The 16,152-nt window shown below is 46.9% G+C and overlaps 1 protein-coding gene across 1 annotated transcript in view; it reads right to left on the reverse strand.

Moving 5' to 3' along the window:
• Positions 1-2,905: 2,905 nt before the first annotated feature.
• The window catches only part of LOC309564447 (uncharacterized protein), a 714,240-nt gene continuing 700,993 nt past the window's right edge, over positions 2,906-16,152 (reverse strand). Inside the window, 3 exon segments of the mRNA XM_082269077.1 lie at positions 2,906-4,360; positions 6,042-6,102; positions 6,872-7,027. Coding sequence (XP_082125203.1) covers positions 3,282-4,360; positions 6,042-6,102; positions 6,872-7,027 — 1,296 coding nt within the window. The 3' untranslated portion in view covers positions 2,906-3,281.

Consider the following 16,152-nt stretch of genomic DNA (forward strand, 5'->3'; position numbering starts at 1 on the left):
TACATCAGAGCCCCCCCACACAGAGCTCCCCTTACATCAGAGACCCCCCACAGAGTCCCCCACACAGAGCCTCCCTCACATCAGAGCCCCCCTCACATCAGAGACCCCCTCACATCAGAGACCGCCCACACAAAGCCCCCTTACATCAGAGCCCCCCTCACATCAGAGACCTCCCACACAAAGCCACCCTCACATCAGAAACCCCCCAACACAGATCCCCCCTCACATCAGAGACCCCCCACACAAAGCCCCCTTACATCAGAGCCCCCCCACACAGAGCCCTCCTCACATCAGAGAGCTCCCCACATCAGAGAGTCCCCTTACATTATTGCAGGAGAGAGACCTCACTTACCTCACGCTGTCTGCAGCTTCTTTCCCACCCACACATCCCCGGGGAGCGGGGGCGGGAGGAGAAGGGGCAGGAGGAGCTGATGATCTCTCTCCTCTGGCGTTCCTGCAGAGGAGGAGGAGGGATCAGTCAGTGGCGACACCTCTGTGGCTGAGCTGTGTGTAGTACACAGCTCAGACTGCAGCAGTAGTAGACCGGAGCACAGCGGAAGGTAAGCGGCGGCCGCGGCCTGTGTTAACCCTGTCCAGGCCATGGTCGCCGCTTACAACCCGCTGTGCGGCCTGATCTTCTGCGAGCTGTGATGGCCGCACGGCGCCCCTGTTGCCCATGGCGCCCTGTGCGGTCGCACAGCTCGCACACCCCAAAGGCCGGCCCTGCATGGATGAGTGAGTATGGGGTGGAAGAACTTGACTTTAAGTGATCTGTGAGGAGGAGGATTTCCTAGACACGACTTGCCAATCGGAATGAACATGCTTGGGTGGCTGACGAGAGAAGCTGGTAGGAGGTGGTTGTACATCGTGAATGATTCCCTGGCTATGGAGGAATTCGAGACCTTCATCCAGTGAAGTTATTAGATACGATTTCCCATTGTAGGTCACACTCATTTTCGCTGGATATTTCCATTTTTACACAAGTTTGTTCTTCCATAGGGTCTTAGTGATGGAATTCAGATTGCATCAAAGTTGAAGTGTGTACTGGGAGAAGTCTTGAAGGACCTGAATATGTGCGGCTTGCGCAGTGCGGCAGAAGGCCTTTAGTATTTTTTCTTTTGCTTGGAAAAAGTGTATACGTAGCAGGACATTGTGGGGCACTTCTGGTGGAAGGAAGGATGGTTTCGGGATACGGTGTACCCTGTCAATAGTTGGGTCAGCAGACATAAGGGTAGGCTACTTCTTGAATAGGCTCTGGACAAAATGAGACCGTTGAGGGGTTTGTACAGATTCCGGGATACCCCTAACTTTTAAATTGTGGCGACGTGACCTATCTTCTAGGTCAGCCGCTTTCAAGGTGGCTAATTTTCTGGGTCCACTGGGACATTAAAAGAGGTGGTGATCTCCCACATTTTATCTTCCATGTGGCCCACTCTTCCCCCTAATTCCTGCTAATTCAAGCTTGAGTGGGTGATAGAGGACAAGATGTCAGACTATATGGAAGCCCTGAATGATTGTAACATTTCTTTTAGTGTTGTCTCAGATACTGGCTGGCCTGAGGTAGGAAAGGCAGCAAAAGGGTCTGACCTCAGGGTGTCAGTGGGTGATTTAGTTGGGTCAGTATTTACATCCATGGAGGGTTCTTCTTCCGCATTTATCATAGGGGGTCTCGTCTGGGCTTTGGAGTGATGGTGTGGACTGGCCAAAGCCTGGACTGTCCCCAGGGTGTTCTGTATTGTGCCAAATATAATCCTGATGTGCCGCCAAAGCGGCCGTTAGAGGTCCAGGGCTGCTGCTGGAGCTTTGGCAGAGCCCAGCATTGGTGGATGGAAAAAAAACTTGATAGTTTCTTCACAGGCATAATGTCTTGGCAGTGCTGCTGTATCTCCATAGTGGCAGCTGGGATTTGGCTGCTCGATGTAGGCCAGGAGGTGACGGAGGGTGGATCAGAGGCTGCAGTCGATGTGGAGAAGCCCGGGAGACAGACGGAGCTCTAGAACCACGCGGCCATCTTCCCAAGGGGTCGCTACTCCCCAGCCCTTTAACTATTTTTTTTTTAAAACAGACCTGTAAATGTTTGTGAAAGGTTACACCACAAAATGTACTCAGCCAATGAAAGGTAATGACTCCATTTTTATTTTTCTCCTGCTATCAATGGCCAACACAGGACAACACTTCATCCATGTCTTTGGTGATCTCTGATCTCCTTATGAAGTGTTTCTTACATGATGAAGATCAGTCATGGAGTATATCTGAGGTGTACACTATATTACCAAAAGTATTGGGACACCGGTCTTTACACGCACTTGAACTTTAATGGCATCCCAGTCTTAGTCCGTAGGGTTCAATATTGAGTTGGCCCTCCCTTTGCCACTATAATAGCTTCAACTCTTCTGGGAAGGCTGTCCACTCTTTAGGAGTGTGTCTATGGGAATGTTTAACCATTCTTCCAGAAGCGTCAGGTACTGATGTTGGAGAGGAGGCCTGGCTACCAGTCGCAAAGGTGTTCTATCGGGTTGAGGTCAGGACTCTGTACAGGCCAGTCAAGTTCCTCCACCCCAAACTCGCTCATCCATGTCTTTATGGACCTTGCTTTGTGCAGTGGTGCGCAGTCATTCCCAAACTGTTCCCACAAAGTTGGGAGCATGAAATTGTCTTGGAACGCCGACGCTTTAGAAGTTCCCTTTACTGGAACTAAGGGGCCAAGCCCGACCCCTGGAAAACAACCGCACACCATAATCCCCCCTCCACCAAATGATTTGGACCGGTGCACAAAGCAAGGTCTATAAAGACATGGATGAGCGAGTTTGGGGTGGAGGAAGTATACTGGCCTGACCTCAAACCAATAGAACACCTTTGGGATGAATTAGAGTGGACACTGCGAGCCAGGCCTTCTCATTCAACATCGGTGCCTGACCTCACAAATGTGCTTCTGGAAGAATGGTCAAACATTCCCATAGACACACTCCTAAACCTTGTGGACAGCCTTCCCAGAAGAGTTGGAGCGGTTATAGCTGCAAAGGGTGGGCCAACTCAATATTGAACCCTACGGACTAAGACTGGGATTCCATTAAAGTTCATGTGTGTGTAAAGGCAGGGGTCCCAATACTTTTGAGAATATAGTGTATATCAGGGTGTGCTTCTTCCCCACATGACAGCTGTGAAGTCCAGCAACATTCATATAGAAGACATTTCCCGCTCCCAGGGCACTAATACACCTCCAGGGTTGTGTGGGACTCCTGATGTACAGGAAGACAGGACTTTGGTGAGGAACAATTGCCTCACTCAGGACAGGAAAGTGGCTTCTCCCCCGTGTGACATCTCTGATGTCTGAAAAGATGGGATTTCCTTGAAAAACATTTCTCGCACTCAGGGCAGGGAAACAGCTTCTCCCCCGTGTGCGATCTCTGATGTGCGCAAAGATATGACTTCCTTGAAAAACATTTCCCGCACTCAGGGCAGGAATATGGCTTTTCCCCAGTGTGAGAACTTTGATGCCTGACAAGCTGTGATTTTTCTACAAAACATTTCCCACACTCAGGACAGGAATATGGCTTCTCCCCCGTGTGCGATCTCTGATGTATGGAAAGATGTGTCTTATCTGAACAACTTTTCCCACATTCTGAACAGAGATACCGCTTTTCCCCTGTGTGAGACCTTTGATGCCTAACAAGGTTTTGTTTTCGTACAAAACATTTCCCGCACTCAGGACAGGAATACGGCTTTTCCCCCGTGTGAGATCTTTCATGTGTGAAAAGATCTGATTTTTGTAGAAAACATTTCCCACAGTCAGAACATGAATACGGCTTATCACCTGCATGCAGTTTCTGATGTCTGTAAAGCCGGTACTTGTCTGGAAAACATTTTCCGCACTCAGAACAGGGATACGGTTTCTCACCTGTGTGAGACCTTTGATGTGTGACAAGTTCTGATTTTTTTACAAAACATTTCCCACACTCAGAGCAGGAATGTGGCCTCTCCCCCATGTGATATCTCTGATGCGCGGAAAGCTGGGATTTCGTTATATAAAATTTCCCGCACTCAGGACAGGAATAGAGCTTCCCACCTGTGTGAGACCTTTTATGCACATTAAGATGGAATTTAAAACGGAAACATTTCCCACACTCAGGACAGGGAAACCTCTTATCCTTTGGAAGGACGGCACTGTCCCTCACAGTCTGAGGTACCTCAGGATAAGAGGAATACGATGGTCCATCTACACTGTGTGGTGCCGGATGGACATTTGAGGTAGCCGGGTTTTCTCCTGGACTATACTGTGTGATGTCCTCATCTTCTACTTTACAGTCTGGAGACAAAGTGAGACAATCCTCTGAGGTTTTCCTCATCTCGCGTCCATGTACTAAAATAGAAATACAAAGATTATTACTAGACATCAGCAGATTGGTTTCCCTACACCAGGACTCCGCCCACATCGGGCAGCTTTGTCTCTGAGGATCTTACAATTCCCCCCTCAAGGTAACTAGTAAATGGGTCCTCTGATCTCCTACCAGTTCATTTTTTTATTCATGGACCTTAGTCAGAGAGTGAGGAAACGAGAACTGTCTTTTATAGGAGTGATGCTGATGAGGGGATTATTGAACGAGTGTTCTCATCTGTCAGGACCTGGATCACCTTCTGGTGGCACTGTGGTACCCTGGGCAGAGGGTTGTAGCTCCAGAGTCCACCAGCGGGTGTCTCCCAGCAGCTTCTATTATTCAGTCTCCACCTGATGCTGGTTGCTGGGAGGGTATTTAGTCCCTCCACTGCTATTGCATTTCATATCACTATTTTGCTTTGCTAGTCAGATGCTGCTTGCCACTTTTCCTGCTACTGAGGATCTTACAAGAGTGAGGAAACAATGAGAACTGTCTTTTATAGGAGTGACAGTGATGAGGGGATTATAGGACGAGTGTCCCCCCCCCCTCTATCACTCATTGCCATCTTCCCAACACAAGAAGTCCCGCACTTCCTTATTTAGTCCATGATTTAGTCATGAATAACAGCGGGGCTGAGCCCCACCAGAGGTCAGAGAGTGAGGATGGGGGGAGAACAACCAAGATGAAGACTGGACTGATCCTCAAGACCACCATCATTGGGTTACTGACTCCTCCCTCATTATCACTTTCTATTTAAGGTTCCAAAGTTTGAGGATGTTATCACATTATTATCACCATGTAAAAGTCTGTCCTCCAATCAGATCATCAGATATAAAATATCCAGCTGTTAGGAAATGGGTGTTACAAAAGAGAATACATATTATATGTATATATAGCAGTGGGTGGAGGGGAGAGAGCAGAAGTCAGGAGTATGTAATGTACAACATAGAGTATATAGTGCAGGGGTCAGGAGTATGTAATGTACAACAGAGTATATAGTGCAGGGGTCAGGAGTATGTAATGTACAACATAGAGTATATAGTGCAGGGGTCAGGAGTATGTAATGTACAACATAGAGTATATAGTGCGGGGGTCAGGAGTATGTAATGTACAACATAGAGTATATAGTGCAGAGGTAAGGACTCATAATATTGGCATTCAGTAATCAGTGGAAGCTTAAATGTTTACTGGAGACAAGTTGCAGAGGTCCCACACCGCTGCCTCCCATCTCCTGAGACTGCACTCAGTGACTTGGGTGTGAGACTATACAGACATATCCCTCCACCCGGCACAGCCAGCAAATAACAGAACAAGTAATCCTGGGAGAATGGCAAAGATAGAGCTCTTGCTATACCCAGGCATGGGGTAGAAGACCCAAGACACATACTCCAGAAACCTAGATCAAGCAATGCCTATGGTCAAAGTCAACATTTTTCTGCCAGTTGAACCCCAGAATCTCCATAAATCCAGTCTAGAGACATGAATTGTGTCTGCAGCAAAGATAAGGAAGATTATCCGAGAGAAAAACAGGAACACAGGACGGTGAACACAGCTCAGGAAAGTTACCAGGGTATTGCAGGCTAATACCACCCAGTCCCCGCCCTACTCTGGACCAATCAGTGAGCAGTGTGAGTGGAGGAATGGATTTAGTGTTTAATGGCCCACCTGTGCTGATCTCTGGAGGAGTGTGCTCCTCTATAAATGTCCCCGTTATTCCATCCTCCTCCATAGACTCTTCTTCTTCTTTCACTTCAACTTTTATATCTATCAGATCTTCACCCTAAACCAGAAAATTATAAAAAAGATCTTCTGCTTTCACATACTGTCCACAGATTGTCTCCATGAGTCCATATTCTAGATGCTCCGTCCTACCAACCTTGTAAAAGAAAGGAATTGTGTGATCTTCCTGTGTGGAATCCCGGGAATACAGAGGACGGGGACATCTCTCTGGTGGGTTTCTGTAGCTGGATGACTCCACCATGGTGTCCTGGTACAGATCTTTGTGACCTTCTGGAAACTCTGACTCCTCCATCACCCCATCCTCATCATCCTCCTTCTTTATTTCTTTTTTAATATCAACTTTAGAATCTCTCAGGTTTCCAGTCTGAATATATAATAAAAATGACATCAATGGTAACAATGCAGATAATGTACAGATCCTAATGATACTATCAGTGATTGTTCCTCATCTACCTGATGATGGTGGGGGATGGTGTGACCTTCCTGTGTGGAATCCCGGGAATACAGAGGACGGGGACATCTCTCTGGTGGGTTCCCATTACTGGATCCATCTGTAGGAAACACACACACTGACTGAATACATTGTTTCTATGTGTTTATCAGATGATGGGGGATCTAGGTGGACCCTCCGTACTGCTCTCTCCTTTACAATGATATCTACTCTTACCCGGTGATGTGAGGGGCGGCTGATTGTCCATCATGACGTCCTTGTGTCCTTCTAAAAACTCCCACTCCTCCTTAGAAGATAAAGTTACTGAATTCCCACCTCCATCCACTTCTTCCTTCAGCAGCTCAACAATCTTATTGGTGACATCTAGAATCCTCTGAATGTTGTGTTTCTCATGAGTCCGTGAGTGAGGTGGAGGCACGGTGATGGTCAAATGATCACCAAACTTCACAGGAGGCAAACTCTGTATTGAAACACCAACAGTAACATCATACAACATTTCCAGAATCCTCCTCACCTCTCAGGTCAGGTCTGTTCTATTAATAGAATGTCATGTGACCTCCCAGAATCCTCCTCACCTCTCCAGTCAGAAGGTAGATGATCTCCAGGGTGAGGTTTAGTATCTTCTCAGTCATGTGACCCTGGTCCTCCTCCATCCTTATTGGTGCCGTCATTTCATCTATACAGGTGTCCTTGTAGACGGATAACTATGGGAAATGAAAGTAAGAATTAATTGGATGGTATTGGTCAAACAATAATAGGATATTGAGGGGGAGGGGTGTTATACATTTAAGGACTACTGCCCCCATAAAAACAAATTTCATTTGGAGTATTTAATGTTTTTACATTTTCGAGGTCCCAGAACCCTCTTGACCTGCTAGATCATAAATTCCCTGTTCTCTGTTGGGTTTGTTTTATTTCTGAACTGGTTTTGATTAGTTTTAGATCTGCAGATAAGGAATGATAAATACGATCCTTCGTCTGTCTTCGTGTTTTGCTCTGAGGCAGTTCTGTGAGGTCAATGTGGGGTCATCATGATGTCCAAAAAGGGGAACCTCCTCGTTTGTTTTGCCAGCTAATCAGGATAATTGCCACAACTCCCACTACGGGGCCCTTAAAGTCTTAAAATCAGCTATCCATTTTTTCTCACAGACTCCTCAGCTCCTCTACTTCCCTCAGTATTTTCCTCCCTCTTACACCAATGATGAAAATATTCTTCGTGGCAGGTCGGGGAATGTTTTCTTCCTCCTGACCAGCAATGTAAGGGGCTCTATGCTCCATACTCCTAAACCCCGGCACTCCATCATTGTGTTGGCTGCATATTGTAATGATTGCCCATTGGCTGCCTGTGTAGTGTAATAATTGCTCTTTGTAGGCCATGTATGATCGGGATGGTCATTGTCTTCTCTATTTATTGTCAGTGCTGTTGGTTTAGAGGAACATGTTACTAGAATTTATCTCCAAAATGAAGATAATGTTGTGGCCTCGTAAGTGGGGGAATTTTCTGACCCTGAAGGGGTTACCCAAGTTTCCACACTATATATGTGTGTATCATCATCTGCTGGAGATAAAAGACGTCACAGTGACTATGGAGGAAGAGGACGGACATGACGGGGGGGGGGGTTACTGGGTGTAAATATAAAATAATATCTTATTACCTCCTCTGCTACCACTTTCAGCAATGTCTTCTTTCTACTTCCTCCCAACTCACCTCTGACCCAGAACTTCCTGTCTTCACCTGACACACTTCCTGTCTTCCATAGAGACTTCCTGTCTGGGTAGAGGTGAGATCACCACCTTGTGGAGCTCAGAGGAACTGCAGCCCCGAGAAACGTCTCGTAGTATGAACACGGCCTTGTGCTGTGCTTGTATGCAGTGTCGGGACAAGGTCATCTGGTGCCTAGGGCGAAGATGGCAAACTGCGCCCCCCCCCCTCCCAGCCCCCGGGTATAAAGAAAAAGTCAGTGTCATTTCAAAACCAATATTTCCCATAGATGCCAATGTTAAAAACAAGGAGCAGTGCCATATCAAGCTGTCCAAGATTTCCCAAAGACGCCAATGTTAGACAGGGAGCAGTGCCATGTCAAGCTGTCCAAGATTTCCCATAGACGCCAATGTTAGACAGGGAGCAGTGCCATGTCAAGCTGTCCAAGATTTCCCAAAGACGCCAATGTTAGACAGGGAGCAGTGCCATGTCAAGCTGTCCAAGATTTCCCAAAGACGCCAATGTTAGACAGGGAGCAGTGCCATGTCAAGCTGACTGAGATTTCCCATAGACGCCAATGTTAAAAACCGGCAGCAGTGCCATGTCAAGTTGACCAAGATTTCCTATAGACAACAATGTTAAAAACCGGGAGTAGTGCCATGCCAAGCCGACCAAGCTGTGGCCGTACTCGTGAGTGCATGTAAAACGGGGTATGACTGTATTTTAAAGCGGTTGTATACTTAGAAAAAAAAAACACCCTGCAAGACAAAGGCATAATGAGCTAGTATGGATCGCATACTAGCTCATTATGAATTACTTACCTTAGAATGAAGCCCCGACACGGACCCCCGGACACCGCTGTGGGAGCTGACACGATCCCTCGGCGTCTCTTCCGTGTTCGGCGGCTCCGGCGCTGTGATTGGCTGGAGCCGCGATGACGTCACTTTCCGGCATGCTCCCCGCAAGGAAAGCTGAAGGTCCGCCGGACCTTCAGAGCGCATGCGCCGCTCGCGTGAGCGGCTGCATGCAGTGCAAATATCTCCTAAACCGTGCCGGTTTAGGAGATATTAATTGTACCTACAGGTAAGCCTTATTATAGGCTTACCTGTAGTTAAAAGTGGCAAAAAGCGGTATACTACCGCTTTAAATATCATTGGTAATTATTTAACCTCACCTCTCCTCTCCCCTCCCCCCGAGTTAGCTGATTAATCAGTAGATGCCCTACTTTTGAGATTCGCTGCCTGGTTGGTTGGTTCCTCCTCTTCAGTCACACTTCACTCGCTGTCTGGCTGCTCTCTATGATCCTCTCCCAGCCCACCTCCCGGCCAGCCTCTTGGGGATGTCACGCAGTGCTGGGACTCAGAAGCACCCTGTCGACGGCGATTACTCCGCGGCTCTGCCTGACAGGGAAGTGGAGGCCGGGTCCTAGGCTTGTGCCAGGTGCAGGAGCGCACTCGGCACATCCTTACAGCTCTGCAGCATTGTAGCGTGGCTGGCGGAAGTCACAAACTTTTGCCCAGAAAACACTGCCAGTACTTCACCTGCTTCCTACAATAAACTGTTCCACCCAGGGCACCCGACCCTTCCGCCCACCCCTTGTACCGGTCCTGCGTGTACTGTATATCCTTATAGATGGGTCATCTCCAATCCTAGCACAGGGGGAAGAAATATATTACTAACTACGGGAAAGATTTGTTTTTTTTTCTCCTCTTCCATGACGACATCACAGACCTGGTGGATGTTAGAGACCTTGCGCTCCTCCACCTTCCATTTGAGGATACCCCACAGATGCTCAAGAGGCCTGAAGACATGCTTTGTCAGTCCATCACCTTAAGGCTCCATGTACATGGGACGTTGTTAAAAGTCCCTTTGAATGCTGGAATTTTTAGGACGTTTGAAACGTCCGTTCAGTCGCGTTTGTACCCGCGTTTAGCGGGCGTTTAGCAGCGTTTGCGGGCGTTTGCGTTTAGAAGCGTTCCTAGAGGTCATAAAAATTATTCCCCTTTAAAATGGAAAAACGCGAACGCTAAACGCGGGTCATCGCGTTCGGACGCGTTCAGACGCGTTCGGACGCGTTTGTGCGTTTGAAACGCCGGGAAACACACGTTCGAACGCAAATAATTGCGTTCTAAAAACAGTCCCTGAACGCAACTGCCTGCAAATGACTGTAAACTACCTGGTGTACATGGACAGATAAGATAAAATGTAGATGGGTTCAGGTGCTTCTGAAAAAAACGCCCAACTGCTCCTAAACGGCCATTTCCAGCGTCCCGTGTACATGGAGCCTTACCCTCAGCTTCTTTAGCAAGGCAGTGGTCATCTTGGAGGTGTGTTTGGAGTCGTTATGTTGGAATACTGCCCTGCGGCCCAGTCATCCAAGGGAGGGGATCATGCTCTGCTTCAGTATGTCACAGTACATGTTGGCATTCATGGTTCCCTAAATGAACTGTAGCTCCCCAGTGCTGGCAGCACTCATGCAGCCCCAGACCATGACACTCCCACCACCATGCTTGACTGTAGGGAAGACACACTTGTCTTTGTACTCCTCACCTGGTTGCCCCCCACACACGCTCGACACCATCTGAACCAAATAAGTTTATCTTGATCTCATCAGACCACAGGACATGGTTCCAGTAATCCATGTCCTTAGTCTGCTTGTCTTCAGCAAACTGTTTGCTGGCTTTCTGTGCATTATCTTTAGAAGAGGCTTCCTTCTGGGACGACAGCCATACAGACCAATTTGATGCAGTGTGCGGCGTATGGTCTGAGCACTGACAGGCTGACCCCCCCACCCCTTCAACCTCTGCAGCAATGCTGGCAGCACTCATACGTCTATTTCCCAAAGACAACCTCTGGATATGACGCTGACCACGTGCACTCAACTTCTTTGGTCAACCATGGCGAGGCCTGTTCTGAGTGGAACCTGTCCTGTTAAACCGCTGTATGGTCTTGGCCACCGTGCTGCAGCTCAATTTCAGTGTCTTGGCAATCTTCTCATAGCCTAGGCCATCTTTATGTAAAGCAACAATTCTTTTTTTCAGATCCTCAGAGAGTTCTTTGCCATGAGGTGCCATGTTGAACTTCCAGTGACCAGTATGAGAGAGTGAGAGCGATAACACCAAATTTACCACACCTGCTCCCCATTCACACCTGAGACCTTGTAACACTAACGAGTCACATGACACTGGGATGGGAAAATGGTTAATTGGGCCTAATTTAGACATTTTGACTTAGGGGTGTACTCACTTTTGTTCCCAGCGGTTTAGACATTAATGGCTGTGTGTTGAGTTATTTTGAGGGGACAGCAAATTTACACTGTTATACAAGCTGTACACTCACTACTTTACATTGTAGCAAAGAGTCATTTCTTCAGTGTTGTCACATGAAAAGATAGAATAAAATATTTACAGAAATGTGAGGGGTGTACTCACTTTTGTGAGATACTGTAGCTATTGGATATTATAACCGCATAACATACAAGATTAGCCGACAAATAGCTTGTATGAGATCTGGAACCCTTTATTTGAAAGCTTACAGAGAATTTATACTATACAACCAGGTGAGGAGGATCACATTATCATATGTATACGCAACTGTATACAGATATATAATTAACATGTTAATTAACTCAGCACTTAGACCAGCTTAGGTGGAGTGCACAGAATGCTAGCAGGCATACAATAGGTGACACAATTAGCAATAATCTATGGGACAGACAAACTTAGCAGAAAACACATAACCTCAATACACAGACAATAGCAGGAGACCACCAGCAGCAGACTGTCCGGCTCCTACATTGGCGCACGTGAAACAGAGATCAATGTGACCGGCTTCAATAAACATGTATAGTTCAAAATCAAACAAACAAATCTTCATATATTTCTTGAGGGATATTGTGGATAAATATTACTGTCACATTTGAAGTAATCCAAACCATATTCTCAGCGTCCATTAAGTAGTTGTCCATCATTTTCTTGGTCTCCCTGTGCCCCTAATAGACACAGGGTGACTTATGTACATATAAGAGGGACCTGGGGGCTGAAACAACCTCCCCACCTCTTTCCCGACCTCTCTAAGGTACAGTAAGCTGGGTTCCACGAGACCCCACATCCAAGGTGACTCCCGTCTCTAGGTCCCCTTAAAATCTATACCAGACGGGCCTGGTATGGACTGGGGACCCCACGTCATTTTTTTTTTTAAATAGCTGGGTGCCGGCAATTGCATACGTGAGTCACTTAAAATGTGATTTGACTATTTTTTTTTTGTCTTTAGAAATGTCAGTTTTGCTGCAGCAGGTTCTATACACTGTACAGATGCGCCACTTTACAGGCAGACTAAGGAGACCACCCCGAGCGCTATATTTAAAGGAAGTTTTCATTGTTATTGCATTGTGGAGTGAGCCCGCTCCCTTGTGACATCATCAACCCAGCATGCCCCAGTCAGTAATGTCACAAGGGGGAGAGGTTACCCACTGTGGTCATTGGGTGACTCCATCCCTTAGCTATATTAGAAATATCAGACGGAGGAGCAGGCAGTCCACAGGAGGCTTTCGTCAAGGCCAGGGGGGAGGGGGTTATTTTTATTTTTTCATGTTCGGCAGTGCGGCGTGAGTTGGATCCACATCGGAGAACACTGATTTTTATTTTTTTTAAAAAGTAATTGTCAAAAACTTGTTTACGGTCTTTATTCACTTCTTACACATTTTGGGGAATGGGTACAAGAAATATGTAACCCCCACACTCATTCACATGGGGGGCCGGGATCTGGGGGGCTCCCTTGTTAAAGGGGGCTTTCAGATTCCGATAAGCTCACCGAAATAGGGTACCCTATAATTATTCACATGGGGGAAGCAGGATCTGGAGCACCCCTTGTTAAAGAGGACTTCAAGATTCCAATAAGCCCCCCACAACCACCGGTCAGGGTTTTGGGGATAAGGTCCTTGTTCCCATCAACATGGAGACAAGAGACAGAGCCCCCATGCCCCAAAGCACCCATTCCCCAATGTTGAGGGCATGTGGCCTATTATGGTTTAGGAGGTCTAGTATGGTTTAGCCCTACCCCCCCCTTTCCTGACCTGCTTGAAAAAAAGGTCTGGAATGGATTTTTTTTTTTTTGGGGGGGGGGGGGGGCATGATGTTTTTTTTAATTTTGGTGTAGGGTTCCTCTTAGAATGCATACCGGACCCAAAGGGCCTTGAATTGACTGGGGAAGGGGGAACCCTACGCTGTTTTTTTTTTAATTTTGATGTAGGGTTCCTCCTAGAATCCATACCAGACCCGAAGGGTCTAGAATGGACTGGAGGGGAACCCCATGCCGTTTCTTAAAATTTTAGTGTAAGGTTCCTCTTACAATCCATACCGGACCCGGAGGGCCTAGAATGGACTGGGGGGGGGGAAGAAACCCCACGCCGTTTTTTAAAATGTTGGCGTAGGGTTCCTCTTAGAATCGATACCAGACCCAAAGGGCCTAGAATGGACTGGAAGGGGAAACCACATGCTGTTTCTTAGAATTTTAGTGTAAGGTTCCTCTTAGAATCAATACCAGACCCAAAAAGCCTAGAATTGACTAGAGGTGGGGGAAGGGGGGAGACACACGCCATTTTTTAAAATTTTGGCGTAGGGTTTCTCTTAGAATCCATTCCAGACCGAAGGGCCTAGAATGGACTGGGGTAGGGGGATGGAAACCCCACACCATTTTTTAAAATTTTGGCGTAGGGTTCCTCTTAGAATCCACACCAGACCCAAAGGGCCTAGAATGGACTAGGGGGGGAAGAAAACCCCATGCTATTTTTTAAAATGTTGGCATAGGATTCCTCTTAGAATCCATACCAGACCTGAAGGGCCTAGAATAGACTGGGGGGGGGGGGGGGAGAAAACCCCACGCTATTTTTTAAAATGTTGGCGTAGGGTTCCTCTTAGAATCCATACCAGACCCAAAGGGCCTAGAATGTACTGGGGGGGGGGCCCACACCGTTTTTTTTAAATTTTGGTGTAGGGTTCCTCTTAGTATCCTACCAGACCCGAAGGGCCTAGAATGGACTGGGAGGGGGAACCCCACGCCATTTTTTAAAATGTAGGCGTAGGGTTCCTCTTAGAATCCATACTAGACCCAAAGGGCCTAGAATGGATTGGAGAGGGAATCCTATGCCGTTTTTTTAAATTTTGGTGTAGGGTTCCTCTTAGAATCCATACTAGACCCAAAGGGCCTAGAATGGACTGGAGAGGGAATCCTATGCCATTTTTTTAAATTTTGGTGTAGGGTTCCTCTTAGAATCCATACCAGACCCAAAAAGGGCCTAGAATGGATTGAGGGGGAACCTCACGCCATTTTTAAAATTTTGGTGTAGGGTTCCTCTTAGAATCCCCCCAGTCCATTCTAGGCCCTTTGGGTCTTCTTTTGATTCTAAGAGGAACCTTAGAGATAAAAGGCGTGGGGTCCCCCCCCAGTCCATTCTAGGCCCTTTGGGTCTGCTATTGATTCTAAGAGGAATTTTAATTTTTTTTTTAAATTTAAGATTTAATTTTTAACATTTTATCGTAGGGTTCCTCTTAGAATCCATACCAGACCCAAAGGGCCTAGAATGGACTGGAAGGGGAAACCACATGCTGTTTCTTAGAATTTTAGTGTAAGGTTCCTCTTAGAATCAATACCAGACCCAAAAAGCCTAGAATGGACTGGAGGGGGGGGGGGGGGAGACACATGCCATTTTTTAAAATTTTGGCATAGGGTTTCTCTTAGAATCCATTCCAGACCGAAGGGCCTAGAATGGACTGGGGTGGGGGGATGGAAACCCCACACCATTTTTTAAAATTTTGGCGTAGGGTTCCTCTTAGAATCCACACCAGACCCGAAGGGCCTAGAATGGACTAGGGGGGGAAGAAAACCCCATGCTATTTTTTAAAATGTTGGCATAGGATTCCTCTTAGAATCCATACCAGACCCGAAGGGCCTAGAATAGACTGGGGGGGGGGGGACCCACGCTATTTTTTAAAATGTTGGCGTAGGGTTCCTCTTAGAATCCATACCAGACCCAAAGGGCCTAGAATGTACTGGGGGGGGCCCACACCGTTTTTTTTAAATTTTGGTGTAGGGTTCCTCTTAGTATCCTACCAGACCCGAAGGGCCTAGAATGGACTGGGAGGGGGAACCCCACGCCATTTTTTAAAATGTTGTCGTAGGGTTCCTCTTTGAATCCATACTAGACCCAAAGGGCCTAGAATGGGCTGGAGAGGGAATCCTATGCCGTTTTTTTTAAATTTTGGTGTAGGGTTCCTCTTAGAATCCATACCAGACCCAAAAAGGGCCTAGAATGGATTGAGGGGGAACCTCACGCCATTTTTAAAATTTTGGTGTAGGGTTCCTCTTAGAATACCCCCAGTCCATTCTAGGCCCTTTGGGTCTTCTTTTGATTCTGAGAGGAACCTTAGAGATAAAAGGCGTGGGGTCCCCCCCCAGTCCATTCTAGGCCCTTTGGGTCTGCTATTGATTCTAAGAGGAATTTTAATTTTTTTTAAATTTAAGATTTAATTTTTAACATTTTATCGTAGGGTTCCTCTTAGAATCCATACCAGACCCAAAGGGCCTAGAATGGACTGGGGGGGGGGGGGGGGAACCAAATGTGAGCTAGATTGAATCACTCTCCTGTGATCACACTCTAAATATTAGAGCTCTCCCTAGCTGCAGCCTGGTTAATAACATTGCTAGGAGGTCTATTCATTGGGCTGCTACATACTTCCCATCTTTATATAAACATCTCCTGACATTTGGGGGTCTATTCATAAAAAATTTGCACCGTAATCCCCCCCGTGAAAGGGAATGTCCATTCCTTCTGTGTGAATGTGGGCAAAGAATGAATGTTATTAGGCTGTTTGTTGGTTGAATGA

This window comes from Pelophylax lessonae (assembly GCF_965119305.1).
Source record: "Pelophylax lessonae genome assembly, chromosome: 9".
NCBI lineage: Eukaryota > Metazoa > Chordata > Amphibia > Anura > Ranidae > Pelophylax > Pelophylax lessonae.